Source organism: Mustela putorius, unplaced genomic scaffold (assembly GCF_011764305.1).
Source record: "Mustela putorius furo isolate JIRA1106 unplaced genomic scaffold, ASM1176430v1.1 tig00000785_pilon_pilon_pilon, whole genome shotgun sequence".
Lineage (NCBI taxonomy): Eukaryota > Metazoa > Chordata > Mammalia > Carnivora > Mustelidae > Mustela > Mustela putorius.
Window position 1 is genome coordinate 4788790 of NW_025421480.1, and position 18075 is coordinate 4806864.

The window sequence follows — 18075 nt, forward strand, 5'->3', positions numbered from 1 at the left end:
CACAGCAAACACAGCGATGGCCTCATCCCACAGTCTTCCATAGTGCATAGAGCATGACCCATCTTGAATAAAGCAGGTTGATGGGAGAGTTTAGATTTCATGCGCTGACTGATTCTCAAAGAAAATCACTGGAGTCTTTATCCCTTAGAGTCAGATCTCCAGACACAGAATAGTGTGATGACCAGTCACTTAAATGAGGACTTTAGGGTTCACCTTGAACCCATATTTCTTGCTGCCCCAAGTGAACTGAGGCAACAATCCTGCAGGCCAGGACTCAAAGAGCAAGCATATATGAGCCACATATTCTGTGCAGCCCTAAGTGCTTCTGCTCCACAGAGGTCCATCTCTGGTCCCCTGATTTTCTCCTTCCACGTAAAACTCCAGAAGAGATATCATCTACTCTGCTTCTCACCAACAATCCACCCAGACTAGATCTCATCTACTCGTTGTATTACTAAATACCCATGAATTCCAGATATAGATGTATATTCAACAGCTGGACATTTCACAGGGTTGTTCTATGAGGATCTGAAACTCAAGGTGTTCAAAACTTACCATCACTTCTCCATCATCTCCACGAAAATACAGAGAAAGAAAATTCCTATGTTTGCCAGTTCATGTGTAGAAGGTATCATTGTGCATTCATTGTCAGGTCATAAATACGGGTGTCTTTGTGAGCAGTGGCTTCTTGATTAACCCATCTGGCCTCTCACTAATCCCTCCCCCTCACCAGCCCCCATCTTGAATCCTGGTACTGAACTAATGAAGTCCCTTCTAAGCCCTCACAATTTCTTATACATCTGATTTTTTTTTTTTCAATTCCACTGGCCCGGTGGGTCAGGTTGTCAGCATCTTTGCTCCAGTCCGCAGCCCCAGCTCCCACCCTTGTCTCCCTTCTCTACAAACAGATATTTACTCCCTCCATTTCCCCAGAGAAACCACCACGAAAAAAATTTGGTGACCCCATTTCCCTGCTTAAAAGTCACCAAATGCCCCTGACTCGTTACAGGATAAAAGTCGGATCCCTCAAGATTCGTACTATTGCTTTCAGTTCTGACTTCCCCTCTGGAGCCCACATGCCTCACCCTGGCTCAAGGTCACTGCAATCTGGGAAGTTCTCTGAGCTTACACGACCCTTTCACACCTTGAATTTCTGAACAACTGCTCCCCTTTGGTCTGGCTAACTCTGATTCATCCTTCACAATGAATCTCAGATGTCATCTTCTCCAAGAAATGCCTCTGACCGCAAGAGCCCGGGTTAGACTTCACACACTCTTCAGCACTCGGGGCATATCCTGTCACCAAAATTATTTCACCTTGTTGTCTCCTCACTGGAGAGTGGCCTCCTCAAGGGCAGAAACAATGTCTTACGTCTCCATATCTCCAGGCCTGGCAAAATGTCCGCAACACAAGAGGCTCCTGAGGCCTGTGTAATACGTTATTAACGAATAGAAATCTAGAGACCCACCTCAAAACACCATGGAATTCGTGCCCAGGTTCTTGTTCTTGTGATTTATGTTATAAATCAAGATAATGTCATTAGACTCCAGAGACAAAATTTTACACAACAGAGGGGCCAAAAACACTGAGAAAAGTTCTTTTTAAAAAATCCAAATAATCTTCATGTGTTGATGAAGCCACACAATAGTGTAACTCCCTTCACAATCCATATGAATGCAAATATTTCCTCTAAAATTACAATTATTAGTTACCCACTTAACAAATATTTAATGAACATCTCCTGTGTTAGGTGTTCTTGGTTTATTACACTCTAAAACTCTATAAATTTCCATGATTGTGAATCAATAAAAAATCTACATGTAAATAATATTCAATATTATTATAACATATTTTCCAGAAATAAAGCACCAAAAAAAAAAAAAAGCCCTATTTCAACCTCTTGATCTTAAGCATCTGAAAAAACTACATTGTCAGTTTTAAATCGTTCAGATATGCATGTAGCCACGGCAAATGGTACAGTAGTAAATACTATCAAAGATGGACCAAATGGCATGAAAATGTAAAATTAATCATTTCCTCTTATTCACAGGCTCGTGCTCCATCTGGATTTGGATCTATATTCTGCTTCCATTCTGGGCTCAAATACAAAGGATTTGTGGCTGATGTGAGTGTCATAGTTTGCCTTACTGAAGATTTTCAGGCAAGAGATAAATAAAAACTGTAAGTTACAGGATATGAATTCTAGGACAATAGTTACGGGAATAAGGCTTATGAGATTCATTCAGAGAAAATCCTCAGCAAAATTTACAAATATTGTATTTTTAGCTTCATAGCTATTTTTCCAATTTGAAGACACAATTGTATAAAAATTGCATGAGCACTTTCGTGATGCTTCTTTTGCAATAATATTTGAGCTTCATCTTTCATATTGTGATGGAGAGCTTCAGGTCAAAGGCAAGATGGAGCCCCAGCTGAATGGTGAGGATTCTGGGCAGAACAACTCCTAAGTGTACAGACACTTCTCAGATACTTCTGGATTCTTATCTACCTTCAGAACATGACTCGAAGCAATTTGCAGTATTAATCCCTCCCACTCTTTCTGTTTCACACACACAAATAGACCCCAGATGAAAACAACAACAGTGGTCTTTTATCTTGTCTTTTACAGACAAAAAAAACAACTCGAAGAAAAAAAGAAAGTTATACATCAGTGAGGAGTGAGGTGAGAAAGTACCAATAAAATGTTCAATTTAGCAAATGAGCTTCCTAGAAACTAGAGGAATCAGGAAAAGGAAAATATGGGTTACACATTTCTTATTGTTTTAAAAAATGGAAAAAGTCAAGTTTATCTTCAAAGACAAAATTTTCTTAGTATTTATTACTTAACAAATATATGAGACCTATGGGTCCTCTCCTAAGCAACTTAATGAACTTTATGTAAATGCCCTTGATTTAGATTTTGCAAAAGTTAACAAAGTAGTATGCAAATAATCATTTCTCTGCCTACTCTAAAGGCTTCTTCATCATTATACCCTAACTTCATAAAGATATTTCTTTTGGCAATTCAGGACATGTAATTAGGGTTCTTGGTTGAAGATCCAATTACAAAGTGAAGGCATTTAAGCAGTTTTGCTCCCACAACTGACTCCCCCCCACCAATCTTAAAGATTCCATTTATTTATTTGACAGAGACACAGTGAGAGAGGGAACACAGTAGGTGGAGTGGGGGAGGGAGAAGCAGGCTTCCCTCAGAGCAGGAGCCCGATGTGGGGCTCGATCCCACGACCCTGGGACCATGACCTGAGCCAAAGACAGATGGTTAACGACCGAGCCACCCAGGCGCCCCCCTCACAACTGACTTTTTTAACCGTTGTGAAGAGAACTCACCTGAGCTGATTGTACTTGGTTGAACCTTGAACACCAACACAGACGCAATATGTCTATTTCCCACGAATATTAGAACATTAGCCCGCAAAACCCGGTAGCGTAGATAAAACAGTGAAATAAAATCCTGAAATAAAAATTTTACCTGAAATAAAAATCCTTAAGAAAAATAGTTATCGGGTCTCCTAGACTAGAGGACGCCAATCCCATCTGTACCCATATTTTCAGCTCAGAAATACAGGTTGCCTGGATGCGTTTCAGCCCTAGGTACCTGTAGGGAGTGCTCGGAAACTTGCAATCCTAAGAGCCTCCCCACGGAATCTGCTCCAGATGCAGGAGTCCGAAACAGAAAAGGGAAGTGAAGAACTGAGCAAAACGACAGGTAGAGGTTTTACCGGGCAGGGTATGTGTGTGTGTGTGTGTGTGTGTGTGTGTCCAGGCGCGCGTGCTGGGGTGGGGGAGGGGCCGTGCAGTCCCACTGGAAGCGCGTGAGGTCCCAGCACTGGGTCCCAGAAGGCTGGGACAAGGGCTGCACAGCCAAGGGGCGCCCAGGACTTTCTGCCCCTCTCCTCCTCTTCTCTCCTCCCGTGGTCCGTGGCTCTCGGGCGTCAGACAGGTCCGCTTCGCTTCTCTCCCCACCGGCCCACTCTCCAGCCCCCAACTTTTCATGATCTCAGCGCCAGACACGCACACACAGAGCTGAAGTGTGGGAGACGCAACAGAAAGCATCCCGGGAAAGAGAACGGACAGGCCAGGCTCTGGTCGGCCTTTACCTCCGAGCTCACCCCCTAAACGGGACGGGTCCGGCCGCACACCACCGTCAGAACCGCCTGAGCTACTCCTGCGGGTGAGGAAGCAACCTGGGGGAGACACAGTGGGATCGCTCCACCCAAAGCTATCTCCTACCCACAGTTCAAGGGTTAGCGTGGGGGTTCATTCAAAGACTTTCCTCCCGATCTTGGCACTGCAGAAACCAGGAGGCCAAAATTAAAAGTTCTAAGACTTAAATAATTAAAAAAAAAAAAAAAAAAAAAAAAAAAGGCTTGGATGTTTAGTTGGAGGAAATGCGTTTATCAGGACGGGATAAAGTAAAGAAATGAAAACCCAAAAGCCCAAATCACATCTATATTATCTGTGTCATAAGATTCTTTGATGGGATCGGGTCTGGATCTGCGATGTCGTGAGAGGGTAGGATGGCATGATCGCTTTCTCATCAGAGCTGTCCTCACCAGAGGCAGGTGGGGGCCTTCCTTGGCCGCCGTGACATACACATCATGCACAGGCGCTGCCAGGGTCACTGGACAGTGTCCGTCGCTCCACAACCTGAGATGCTGAGCAGGTTCTTGGGTGGGAGTAAAGAAACCAGATTCTTCTTCCAAATCCCTTCTCCTTCCCCCAAGCAAAACAAACACAAGAAAAAAAAAAAAACAAAAACAAAATCAGGGCGCCTGGGTGGCTCAGTGGGTTAAAGCCTCTGCCTTCGGCTCAGGTCATGATCACAGGGTCCTAGGATCGAGCCCCGCATTGGGCTCTCTGCTCAGCGGGGAGCCTGCTTCCCTTTCTCTCTCTGCCTGCCTCTCTGCCTACTTGTGAGCTCTGTCTCTCAAAGAAATAAATAAAATCTTAAAAAAAACAAAAACAAAAACAAAAAACATTTAATGGGCTGGGATAGGCTTGACTGAGGTCAGATTGTAGAAAAGAAAAAATGAATAATAATAATCAGGGCCTGTGAAAACCCTAAAAAGATCCGCACAAGCAAGTTGGCCACTGCACCCGGCGCCCTGGGTAAAACACAGGTGTTGACCTGGAACCCCGGTCAGCCCTGGGACCCTACTCTTGCGCGTCAGTGTTAAGGCTGAGGTTCTGATGTGGTGGGTTTGGGTGGGCTCACCTACTACGTTTCTAAGTAAATTTCCAGATGAGGCCGACGCTACTGGTCCCTGGGCCATGTTTTGAGCATCAGGGCTTTAGGGAGCTTCCGTGGGAAACCTGAGAGAACCGGATTCACAGTACCAGAGATGCCCACCACCCTCCTCTCACGCATGACGTCACTCATTCACCACAATCCGTTTCCGGTTGTGCTAAGGGCCGGGACGTCAGCAGATGCGCTCCTTCTCTAGGAGCTCTGCGGTAGACCATGGTAGACCGTGAGGCACGCCTGGAGGGAGGAGGGAGGGGCGGGCAGGCGGGAGAGCGAGCAGCAGGTGGCGAGGGCACCACCAAAGGACATGGGGACTCATCCCTCATCCCTGCAGGAAGTATCTGGGGAGGAAAATGATCACCAAAGACTAAAAACTGCTAGTGAAGCAGACAGGGCTTCAGACCGTTAGAATGCGGGGCTGTCGCGACAAAGAGGTTGGTAAATACTAGATGTTAATACTATTATGTCAGTTAAAGCTGCAGCAAAACAGATCATCAAACCGGGAGGCAGAGCTCAGGAAAAGTCTCTAAGAAACACAGAATGAAAAGTAGAAACTCATTACATTAATACGAAGACGTCATCAATACTGTCCTTATATAAGGACCACCTTGTTTCATGCCAATGAACGTTAAAACAAGTCCCCTGGTTCCTTCTCGATCCATATGTCCCATCTTACTTTTTTTCTTTTTAAAAGATGTTATTTATTTATTTGACAGACAGAGATCACAAGCAGGCAGAGAGAGAGGAGAAAGCAGGCTTTCCGAGGAGCAGAGAGCCGGATGTGGGGCTCGATCCCAGGACCCTGGGATCATGACTGGGCTGAAGGCGGAGGCTTTAACCCACTGAGCCACCCCGGCGCCCCCCATCTTACTTTTTAATTAAGATCTTAATTCTGTCAGCTGAACATTCTTCCAGGAGGATGCTACACCGGAGCTGTATGAAATTTTACGGAACCGTAGGGGAATGGCACAAGTGAGGTATTTACTGCTCCTTGAAGAACTCAACAAAAAATTTTAGATTCACCGTGAAAACAGGTAACTCGAACCTGCAGCCCCGCTTAATCTGAAGAGCTAAACTTTTCTTGTGCGACCATTTGTGTCTACGGATCTCGTCATCAAACACCACTGAACTGCCGCGCCCTCACACAGGCCATGCGCGGGGGACCTGGCCCTTGTTCCCGGGGCAGAGGGCTGGGTAACTCACAGCTCCCATCTGCCGGATTCTGACTGCATTTCAGTGTGCAACCTCTGCACGAGGGAACTGCAGGAGGTCACTTCTCTCACTGGTCATCAAAATAGGAGTGTTGTTCATGTCTGGGTTTAGGTACAAAGTTAACTCTGTAAGTCACTGACTCCAAGGTGCTTTTACGATCTTCTAGAGGATGCAGGACAGGATACAAAAATATAAGCCAAAGTAGAGCATAATAACTGCTATGAGCGAAGCAAATAACAAGGTTTTGTTTTTTGTTTTTGAGAGCAGAGAATGAAGGCTCAGGATAGTTTTCTCCAAAGAGCTCTCTGAACTAGCTTCTAAAGAATGGATGGAATTTCATCTTGAAATGACCCAGAAGTCAGGAAGTGAGTCAATGAGAAGGCAGAAGGCCCCGGACGCTAGATGACACAGGCCATCATCAGAGGAGAGCAAGAAACTGGGACCAAGTGGGCGTGGAAGGCAGTGGCAGCAAAAAGAGGGTGTATTTCGTGAGACCCCATGTCTCGTCTGGTCCCTGTTCTCTCTCCCATTCATCAAAGAACAATGCAGCCCCCAAACCCCAACAACGGGGCCTGCCTGTTTGTATTCTGGTCCCATTACCCTCTCACCGAGGCTGAGGACCTGCTGACCATCATTCTTCTCTCAACTCTTGTTCACAAGGAAGTACAACGGAACGCTTGATCAGGATCCGCACGGAACCCTTGCTCAGGAACCCCACGGAACCCTTGCTCAGGAACCCCACCAAGCAAATCCTCCACGGGCCCAGCCCAGCGTCCTTCCCCTGCTGACGCACCGTGAAGGCTCTGGTCTGTCTGATTCTGCTGCTTCTCCGTGCCACGCTAGCCCAGGCCTAGCATGCCTCAGTCCCACAGCTTGGGCATCCCCCATCTCCTGGAGCCTGAGATTTCTAACCAACATTTCCTCCAGTCACTTCCAATCCAACTGCGAGGATTCTCTACTTCTGCTAAGGACTCCTTAGTCTCACAGTCACCCATTTAAAAAACAAAACTAACCCCCCTGGGTTGTGTCCTCTTATAGCCTACATGCCAGTTATTTAACAGACGCTCCTGCTTCCCCTCTATCCCTTCACTCCCTGGATATGAGAATGTTGGACCCAAACTCTTCCTACACAGGCCTTGGACATCATGGTGACAACAGCCCTCACTGAACGCCATTTTGCCCTAAGCACCTTCATCATAATGTGCTCTGCGAGAGCGGGAAGACTCTCCATACATCAGAGTTAGACTCTTGGGTTGACTTTCAAAGACCCTCATCGTCCGACCGCAGACCGTCTGTTCCAGCCTTTCCACACATTTCTCTCTCTACACATCCTCACCTTGGTCACCCGATCTGCAGCCACAGCTGGAGGTCTTGAAGCTGACAGGGCTACTCACTCACCAAACTCCGCTCACCCATCACCGCTGTTCAGGAATTCCTCTCTGATTGATGGTTTTCATCCTCTTAGGGCTTAAACATATGACCCTGAGATCAAGACCTGAGCTGAGACCCTGAGTCGGATGCTTAACCCACTGAGCCACCCACACACCCCTCGTCCTCCTCATTTTATACATAATCTTACCATGTTGCTTCGTACATCTTTAAGATCATGTTCTGTTATTTCCCATTTGCTCGTCATATCTGTGCCACTGACCCGGAGTGAGGTAAGGTCATGATTTTCACTTTTTTGTTTTGTTTTACTATCACTCCAAGGATCTCACATGATATGGAACACGGCATGGGTATTTCCTAAGAGTTACTGGACAAATGAGTCAGAAGGTTTCTACACTGAGTGGCAAGAATTGATTTTCAACGGTTATGCCGAAGGTGCTAGAGAAAAAAAGCAGTTCTGTGCTGAGCGCACACTTACCAGAGAAGACGCTAGGTATCTTGGAAAGAAAGCTTTTGACGGTACGGATGGGAATTCCATTTTTTTCATCTTGCATGCGTGCTATGACGTCTTCCATCTAAGTAACAACAATAAAATAATTAAAGCCTTTTAAAAGTTGAACTTTTTCAGAGAAATCAGTTCTCATAACAACATTAATACCAGTCTTGCCCAACTAAGTGTAATGCCATATCCTTGCCTTTCTACACTTTTTCACGTTGATATTTTTAGTTTGGTTAAAAGATGATGGAGAAAACAGTAAGAAAGGTGACCATTTCAAGGTCCAATTAGCTACTAAAAGGAATTCTGTGCTTTGAATATTACTTCTCTCCTGGTTTCACATTCCTCAGGTATAAAGGTTGAGATAAAAGAGTGTTTATTTTTGAAGCTGTCAGAAACCACTGTCACAGCAAAATTCTCACTTCATTAATGTTATCTCTGTGGAACTCAGTGCAAAAGAAAATGGAAGCCTGAAAAGCATCCGTGTGGAGTTCCTCCTCCAGAGAGTTTCTGTAATTTGGTTCAATGTCAACTTCTTTAACCTGCCCATAAATGCAAGACCGATTGCCAGAAACTGCTGATTCTCCCGCCTGGGCATTTACAGAAGTGTGACACGAAACACACACACACACATACACACACACACACTCATGATAAAATGAATGTTAACACTCTTTCTGATCATTTCATGAATTCTGCTGTATCTGGTTATTTCCGGTTAGTAGACTCTCTTTTACTTTTGAAAACTTTTCACCATTGTAACAAACTATACTTTACAAAGCCTAATGTGGAATTCAGATCTGAATACCATTCATTCCGATCACAATCCCTGTGTGTTTCTATGCTGTGGCACGCGTATGTCCACAAACACACCGAAGTCGTATTATGGAGCTCGACATCCATTCACTCATTTACTCATTCCACAAACAGATCATTTACTTATTCTGGATCACTGACTCCAGACCAGACTTCCCAGTGGGCACGGTGGATATGAAAGTGAATATAATACAGTTGCTGTCCTCAAAAGAAGTCGCAGTCCATATTGAAAACCATGGTACAATTTGAGTAAGGTTTGTAGTTGACCCAATAATGTTGTACCAGTATCAATAACCTGTTTTTGGTAATTTTGCTAGGATTCTAGAAGATGTTTACGTTAGGGGAAGCTGTGTGAAGGGCATCTGGGAATTCTACAACTATTTTTTTATCTTTTCTGTAAGTTTAAAGTTATCCCCCCCAAAACGTTAACAAAATCACAGTCTAAACTTTGTATTGGTGAACTACCGAATTCCTATCAACATGGTTTCAGAATGTCTTTCAACGAAGACATCTTACTTTCCTGGATAAGTCCTTTCAGATGTATTAACATGAGAAATGGTTCACCAGAGACTCGAGATGTGGGGAGAATGGGTTCCTGAGTCAGGTCTGCGTGGGACTCTGCTCCTCAAGAAACCGCGTTCACCTGGTTTGAGCAAGGTGAGCGACCTAAGGCCACTTCCTCACCTTTAAATGGTGATACTAATATTACAGGCAACTCCTTCAGTGTGTGCAAGGTAGGGTTGGGGCTGGGTGGGGGGGTAAAGTATTTTAAGGTTAAGGTTAAATGATACAACATATTTATATATGTACATATTTATATATGTACATACCATACATAGACGATAAACCTTGGACTTCAAATGTCTACAACCTGCTCCCCCCGCCCCATTGCTTAGGGATGTTTATTCCCCATTCCTCACGTTTTTGGGGTTTTGTTTTTATTTTATTTTTTTGTATTCTATTTTGTATTTGTATTTTGTATTTTATATTATTTTTGTATGTATGTATGTATGTATGTATTTATTTATTTTTAATGTAGAGGGAGGACCACCGTCTCACTCCCCTGCCTCTTCCTATGCTTCACACCTGCCATTCCAGGGAAATCGGGCTGACTTACCAGGTGGAAGGGCTGGGAATGAGAAACTGGTCATAGGCCCATCCCCCTTCAGTGGGGAAGCCCACATGCCCCTCTGCTGGTGGGAAAGGCCTGCCCTAGGGAGGGAGTCAGAGGGATCAGGATTGAGTTTGGGGATTAGAGTTTTATGTCTGTGCAAACATTCTTCAAAAATAGCTTGATCATCACAGCAATGCAGGTGATACTCTGACCCTTTCTGCCTTATGCTTTGATTGTGATTCTCAACTGGTTTGTAATTCAGAAAAAGGAAGTTTTTTGTTGTTGTTGTTTTTGTTGTTTGGGGTTTTTTTTGTTTTGTTTTTGTTTTTGTTTTTATTGGCTCTCCAAGGAGCCCAGCAGTAGCTAGATCTTTTCATGCAATAAACACATCTTGTCTAAGTACGGAAACACAAAAATAGTCATACTTTTCTGTTTGTTTTGTTACTGTTTGCCTTTCATTCACCTGACAGTGTCCAGGAATGAAGAAGAGGTACCTCACCTTGTCTAGTGCCAGCCTGCGGACTCTTGCATTATTCATTTAACAGTTTAAACCAGGTCAGATCAGACAGATGGGGAAACTCCTCTGATGCCCCTTAACACCTCTGTGCCTCAGGATGTGGCAACAATCGCCTGTGATACTGGAACTCAACTAAAGTTGCGAGGAGTAGAGAGAGGCGTTTTCTCTGTAGTCACACCACCTCTCGGTTCAGTGGATCACTGGATCCAGAAGGAATGAGATCAGGAATCTGGGAACTGAGAGTGAGCTCTGTGCTTGTACTTGAAAAGTTTTAATCTTTCTGAGCCATAATTTCCATAACAGAAAAAAAGTTAAGCTCCACATAAAAAGAGGATTTGTGTTCTAAACTGAAAGTGTGGTCACTGAAATGCAGTCAGGTGTTTTTATCTCTGTTCAGATATGACTTATCATCATGAACTTTACCATGGCCTAGAATCAGCTAAAAACAAAACAATGAAAGAAAACACAAAAGGGAAGACAAAGACAAGAATGATCTGGTTTCCAGAAGCTGAAATCAGTCCAAAAGGCCACATATAAAAACACACCCTTGGGGCACCTCCTGGGACAGTTAAGTGTCCAACTCTTGGTTTTGGCTCAGGTCGCGATCTCATTGTGATGGAGATGAGCCCCGAGCTGGGCTCCAGGCTCAGTGAGGAGTCTGCCCGGGGCTCTTTTTCCCTCTCCTTCTGCCCCTCTTGCTTATTCTCTCTCTCTCTCTCTCTCTCTCTCTCTCAGATAAATAAATCTCTAAAACATATACCTACTACCTACATACCAACACATCCATCTTAGTTAATGCAGTTTCCTTCCACACCCAGCTGGAGTCTATTTCTGTTTATATTAAGCGTGGCCTGAACACACTAGATCTATCTGCTTTCCCACTACTGGCAAGAGCAAATCGGGTGAGAAAGAGAACGTTAAAAGCAGACAAATGGATAGAGCAAGCTGGGCAGCAAGAGGGAATATGACGTTCTGCAGAGTAACAGTACTAAGTACCAAAATTCTTTGGGACAATTTAAATGTAAGGCCAAAGGACTCAGATGCCGCAAACGTCCCCGTGAAGATACTGACACACCCCACATCTACTGACCAATCCCTCTGTTACCTGTCATCTTTATCCGTGTGCCACTGAATTGCAAACGGTTAGGCTGTTTCCACTCTCTTAGCCCATTTCTAGGTGAGGAAAATTTCAGCTTGGGAGGGCAGAACACTGAGCTCTGGCTGGGCATCGCTGGGCACTGAGGCTCTCTCTGAGTCTTACTTTCTTCCCTTTCCAATAAGAAGTTAGATTGGTAAGATTTCTTCTAGCTACAAAATTACATAAGTCTGGAAATAATCATCACTGTTTAGAACTGGTTAGGTCTCCTCACTGAAGTCAAAGAGCCAGTTCCCCATCAGAGACAAAGAGATGAGCCCCTTAAATTGACCAGGACCTTTTAGAGATGGCTGTCCACTGTCAGCACCTTTTAATAGCAATGCAGATAGCAACGTGATTAAGAACACTCTGAGGCCAGTCAGACGTAACTCTGAATCCTGGCTGTGCTACCTGCAAACTGTACAAACATGAAAGATACTTTAAAACTCTGAGACTCGGTTTTCTCATCTGTAAAATGGAGATGATAGCATTAAATACCTTATCAGGGCTGAGGACTGATGAAACAATGTTAATGAAATGTTTACCCATAGTGCTACCATTATCATCACCATCATCTTTGTCCTCATCAACATAAGTTTCTTCCCTCATCACAGCACTAGGAAGCCCCAAGTCCTTTTCCTTTCGTTGACAATCCAGCTGGCAAAGACAGCTGTGGTTAAATGCCAAATATTTATTAGAAGCAACCAACTGTCAATCACGAAGTAGACAAGAGATACCCATGGACAAGCTCTCTCTCAGATTTCTTATAGAAGACTGGGTTTGTGTTGTCCCCCAAAAGATAAGGGATTTGATTAGAAGAAATGTCAGGAAAAATATTTTCGCATATAAACAAGGACTGTGTAAACTATGGAAAGATAATATTTAGAGGAAAGGGAGAAGTGAGATTGCACTCACTTTTGACAAAGTGAAAATATCTCTGCTGTCAGAGCTTCTTGATGAATTTGCCTCTTGAAGTTTAAAGGGTCGAAAAATTGAACTGAGATTGAGGCCTCTGCAAAAGTCATCTTTTTCCCTGTGCAAACTGATCCTCTATGTGTGTTAAAGGGTAAAATTATTGTCTCTTGCAAAGTAGTTTTGAGATTATCAAAACCTGTTCAAAAACTTGAAGATTACAAAATCTTCACATTTAATTATTATCTTATAACTGCCTTTCTCCCTTAGACGTGAACTTCTTGAAAAAAGAAATCTCATCTTACTCATTTTTGTTTTGCTAATGTATAAAAGGCCTGGCCCATAGGGAAGGTTCAAAAAAAGGGGGGAGGTTGCATTGAATTTTTGTTTATAGCACATGTTAATTTTTCCGAGACACAATGCAAAAAGTGCATGTTAAATTGTTTGAGATGCTTGAGATGTTGAAAATGGTTGGTTTTTGTTTGTGTGTGTGTTTTGTTGTTTACCTTTTATCTAACAGGTGTTGGGGAAAATAGGCTGGGTCAGAAATACTGGGACAGAAGAGCTTAGTGGACAATAAACTAAAACATTATCATTTTTGTTTCATTTCATGCAGGGATTCTTCAGCTGGTTTATGAGAGGAATTTCTTCCTTCAAAACAGGAGGGAAAATCAGAGGCTGTTTGTGAGGCTGTCTTCCTGCTCGTGGCTGTGAGATTCAAGTTCACTGTCGTGCATGAGCTCCTGAGATAAAAGGCGCCGTTGAACTCCAGCACACGGCTCTTTTTCCGGGAATTCATAATTAGCCTTTCCTTTGGAAGAGTTTAGATGTCATTTCAATGTTTGTGATATATTTCAAATACTGCTCAGGTTAAACAGCGCCCGCCCTCACACTCGGAGGAATGAAAGAGAAAGCAAATTATGCAGGTACATCTTGGAAGAGCATTACTAATTCAAAAGGGGCCTGCCAGACAGGGGACACCCACATACTGACGAAAACAAAAATCTCTGCCTTGAAACCGTACCAGTTTCATAACATTCTAAACGATGGCAGTTTAATTAAATTTACTTGTGGTTATGTTTGCCAGAACATGATCGTAATATCAGGACGACTGATTTCATTAAGCCAGCAGCTTTACGCAGAGACACCCTGACTGTAGGCGAAGGAGAAATGAATTAATCAAAAATCTCAAAGGAAGTTTTCCAACTTCTTCTACTCCAACATTAAGCACGGGCATTTGGAAATATAAATGAGAGCCTGAATAGGCATATTGAATGTTTTTTTTCCTACGTGCACACACTTTGGAATTACCGTGTGCTGTCATCATTTCGTGTGCCGGCAAAAGGAGGAGTCGAGTGGTTTTCAGATACCTTAGAAAATCAGGCGGTGGCAGCTATTACATAATTTAAGCCTGCCTATTAATTCTTTTTCCTTCAAGAAGCCTTGCTAAAGAAGAATACAATTTGCATTTCCGAAGTCAGCGGTGACAGAGAGAAAGCAGAATCAGCTTCTAACGAAGGTTCAATAAGAATCATGAGGTTAAAATTTGCAACCCAACTGTTTTCTGCTACAATAATTCAATTAAAGCTGCTTCTAATTGGGACGATTTTCCCTCATGTTACAGTTGATGGTTGTCAGTATCTCAAATCAGAATTACTTTTTTCCTTTGAAAAAGCAACCATTTTCATCAATAATGATGACTTAAAAAATACACACATAAAATCCAGGTACATGTAAATCTGTCCTAGTTCATCTTGAATGCAGATTTATTTTTTCAAAAGCAGTAACTAACGGGAAAAGGTAGAGATTTTATGCTTTTGTGATTTTACAGAAATAAAGATTTCTTTCTTTCTTTCTTTCTTTTTTTGTTGTTGTTGTTGTTTTGTTACTGTTGAAAGAGACCTCCTACATAACAACAGAGAGCCAAAGACAAAAAGTGATTCAGGGAAGAACCATGGGGCAGAGTCCCCACAGTCTTCTGAAACAGGGAGAGAGAGAAGACCTCGAGCAGGCTCCACACCCAGTAAGAGTCTGGCGACACCACCAGGCTTCATCTCACAACCCCAAGATCACAATCTCAGCAGAAATCAAGAACTGGACAGACTGAGCCATCCAGGTGTCCCGAGAAAGGCTTTTTCTAGTTTATGCATGTTATTTTCCTTTGTTTTTAAATAAAGCAATGCTCTCATCAATGTCAAGGAATATAACCACTCTTCTAAATTAATCCATTAAATATAAACTATGCTTGTTAGATTTGTTAGGATTATTTGGGTTACAAGTGATCACGTTCTGACTTAAATCAATGAGTTGTAAGCCTTGTGGAATCCTTTGTCTAACTCGAAGATCAGAATGTGAGTGGGTCTCAGGCAGAGCTGACCTGGAGAACGCTCTCTCTGCCTCCCATCCTGTCCCCTCTTGTGTCTGCCTCACGTCTCTCCACCGACCAGAAGCTTCCCCTAGTTCTCCAATGCACAGAGCAGGAAGCATGGTACCCTTCGCTTGTGAGTTTTCTAGTTTACAGTCCAGAATCCCAGGGAGAAATTACTTCTCTCTCTCATTCCCACACCTGAATTTGGGGCCCAAACTATCCTCTGTAATGTTAGGGGGTTGGCAGATAAAACAATGGCATTCACCAGTTTTACTCAATAGGAAAAACCTATTGAAACTCACAGGAATCGAGCTGTAGAGTAGGAAAAAATATATAAGAGAAGACTAGGGGAGAGAGAGAGAAGCCGACCTCCTGCAAACAGAGCCAAAGACAAAAAGTGATGCGGGGAAGAACCATGGGGCAGACAAGCAAATCCACGGAAGTAGTTTTTACAGCCGTAAAAGGGAAAGGAGATGCTTGGTCAATTTACATATAATATTTGGCCATGGTATTATTTGCCCATGAGGTCAAAAAAGGCAAGAATATTAAATATCTATGACAGAGTAACTTAAGTTTTCAGAATTTTTTGGTTCCTCTGAGGTGTCAATTAAATTCCAAAAGAGTCTTAATGACTACTTGCTCCTGCAGCCGGAGCTCAAAGAGGCGCGCTTCCAGAGCCTGGGAAAGGCTTCCTGAGAGAGGCAAGACTGGGCTGAGCCTAGAGGTAGCCAGGATTAAGCGATGGCAAGAGAAGAAGCGCGCAGAACATTCTCGAATCCTGGGTCAGTTGCTTCACCCTGGCTTTAAGATGAAGACGAGCGGGACTCTTGCTGACAGTGATGACCTTTCCAGAACCCCTCCTCCTCCTCCGCCCGCATCCAGCTGTGTCCACCTCTCTGACATGAGTCCCAAATACATCTCCACGGTTGTCGGGTAGCCTGCTTGGCATTCTCTCTGTAATGGACTCCCGTCTGTACCCAGCCTTAGTCGGCTCCCCTGACAGATGAACTCAGGAATGAGTTGTTTAGGTCGTCCTGTCTCAAAAATTTTGACTGACCTGACAACCCCACGAACCCTCAGGAAGTTAAGTGACCCCTCAAGTTTCTCCACGGGAAGGCCCCAAACCACCATTCCAGCCTTGTAACTCCCCATGGTCCTCCCAACACCTTACGTCCCCCCATGCCCGGCTATGGCTCACCCCCTCACCTCCTCCCTTCGAGTTCTACCTTCCTTTTCCTACCTTGTCTGGGGAGATCTGGTCAGGCTTCTAGGATAATCTCAGCATTGGCTTTCCAACCACAATCATTCCTAATCCCTTCCTCTGCCTCTCTCCTACCAACTGAATATAATCCTCGCTCCTCTGGAACTCAGAACTTTATTGGGATTCTTTTTCAGTATTTCCCCCCACTTTACTTTGTGTGACTTTTGCATAAGCTAATTCTGTACCTATTTATCATTCCTTTTAAAGTATAAATATTTTTTAAATTTTATTTTATTTTTTCAGTGTTCCAAGAGTCATTGTTTATGTACCACACCCAGGGCTCCGTGCAATATGTGCTAGAGCATAAATTTTTTGATGATGAGCCCCCACCTTGGCTATCTTGCTATCTGGGGCAGACACCATAAGGAATTGGTGGCAGAGGTCTTCTTATTTTTCACGGTATATATTTATGCACTATTTGTATGCTTGTGTGTGTTTTAACCATGAGCACGTATTACCTTTGTCACTATATTTTTCATTAGAAATTTGGGTTATTTGAGAATGCTCACTTTAATGGGATTAAAATCTTATACTGTAAGCTCTTCATTCAAACATCTCCTGTCACACATTTTGGGTCAAATGTCCCCAGTTGCCTATTGTCACATACTATATTGTAAACATTCTGTGCAGTGACTGGCAGGCTTCAGTAATTCAACTGGTCTACCCAGAAATTACCTTTTTTTTTTCTTTCCTGTCTTTTAAATTCAGAGCTAATGGACTAAACTGTTTATATTCATTTTAAATTAGTCACACCTCATTATCACCCTAGTAGACAGAATCAATAGTCTAATCATTGGCCCTTACTCAGGGCACAGGAAAAATCCTGGTAAGTGTAAAGTCTTTCTTGATAACTTTCTCCATGATGCAGATACCTGATTCTGGATGAGCTCTTTTCCTATTTTAGCCTCTGGAATTAACTTGAAATTCCTCAACCTCTAGGGTTTGGCAGACTAGTCATTCTCTTAAAATAACTCAATGGTGAATACTTAGGAAGCAAATCATGTGAAGACAGCCATTGGTTTGGGTGAGAAGAAAAAGGCAGAGAACTCAGAACATGCCCTCGATTTACTAATCCTCTGATATTTAGCAGGAAGGACCAACAAGAGATGCCACAGGGCTCTTGAAGGAGCTTGCCATTTTAACACAGTCCCACTAACGGAAAGGGCCTCACAATACTGTCAAACAGCTCAACAACGCCTCTGGAATGTAAGAATTCCTCTACTCAAGTGTTTCAGTTCTTTCATTAAATCTTGGCTTCTTGGGGCGCCTGGGTGGCTCAGTGGGTTAAAGCCTCTGCCTTCGGCTCAGGTTGTGGTCCCAGGGTCCTGGGATCGAGCCCCACGTCGGGCTCTCTGCTCTGCAGGGAGCCTGCTTCCTCCTCTCTCTCTGCCTGCCTCTCTGCCTACTTGTGATTTCTCTCTCTCTGTCAAATAAATAAAAATCTTAAAAAAAAAAATCTTGGCTTCTCTCTATAGTCATGTATGTCGTCAGTGTTCATAAATTCATCCAAATCTTTCTGAAGCCATTTAAGTTCTGTGGCTCCTTGGGTAAGAAATTCTGTAACCAAATAACCTGCTACTTGAAGTCAT

At 43.4% G+C, this 18075-nt stretch overlaps 1 protein-coding gene across 4 annotated transcripts in view; it reads right to left on the reverse strand.

Moving 5' to 3' along the window:
- The window catches only part of RGS7 (regulator of G protein signaling 7), a 497889-nt gene that overhangs the window by 268900 nt on the left and 210914 nt on the right, over window positions 1-18075 (reverse strand). For all 4 annotated transcript variants that reach the window (XM_045084652.1, XM_045084650.1, XM_045084651.1 and 1 more), the window contains exon 3: window positions 8346-8442. In XM_045084652.1, the coding sequence (XP_044940587.1) occupies window positions 8346-8442 (97 nt within the window). The remainder of the gene's footprint in view (window positions 1-8345; window positions 8443-18075) is intronic.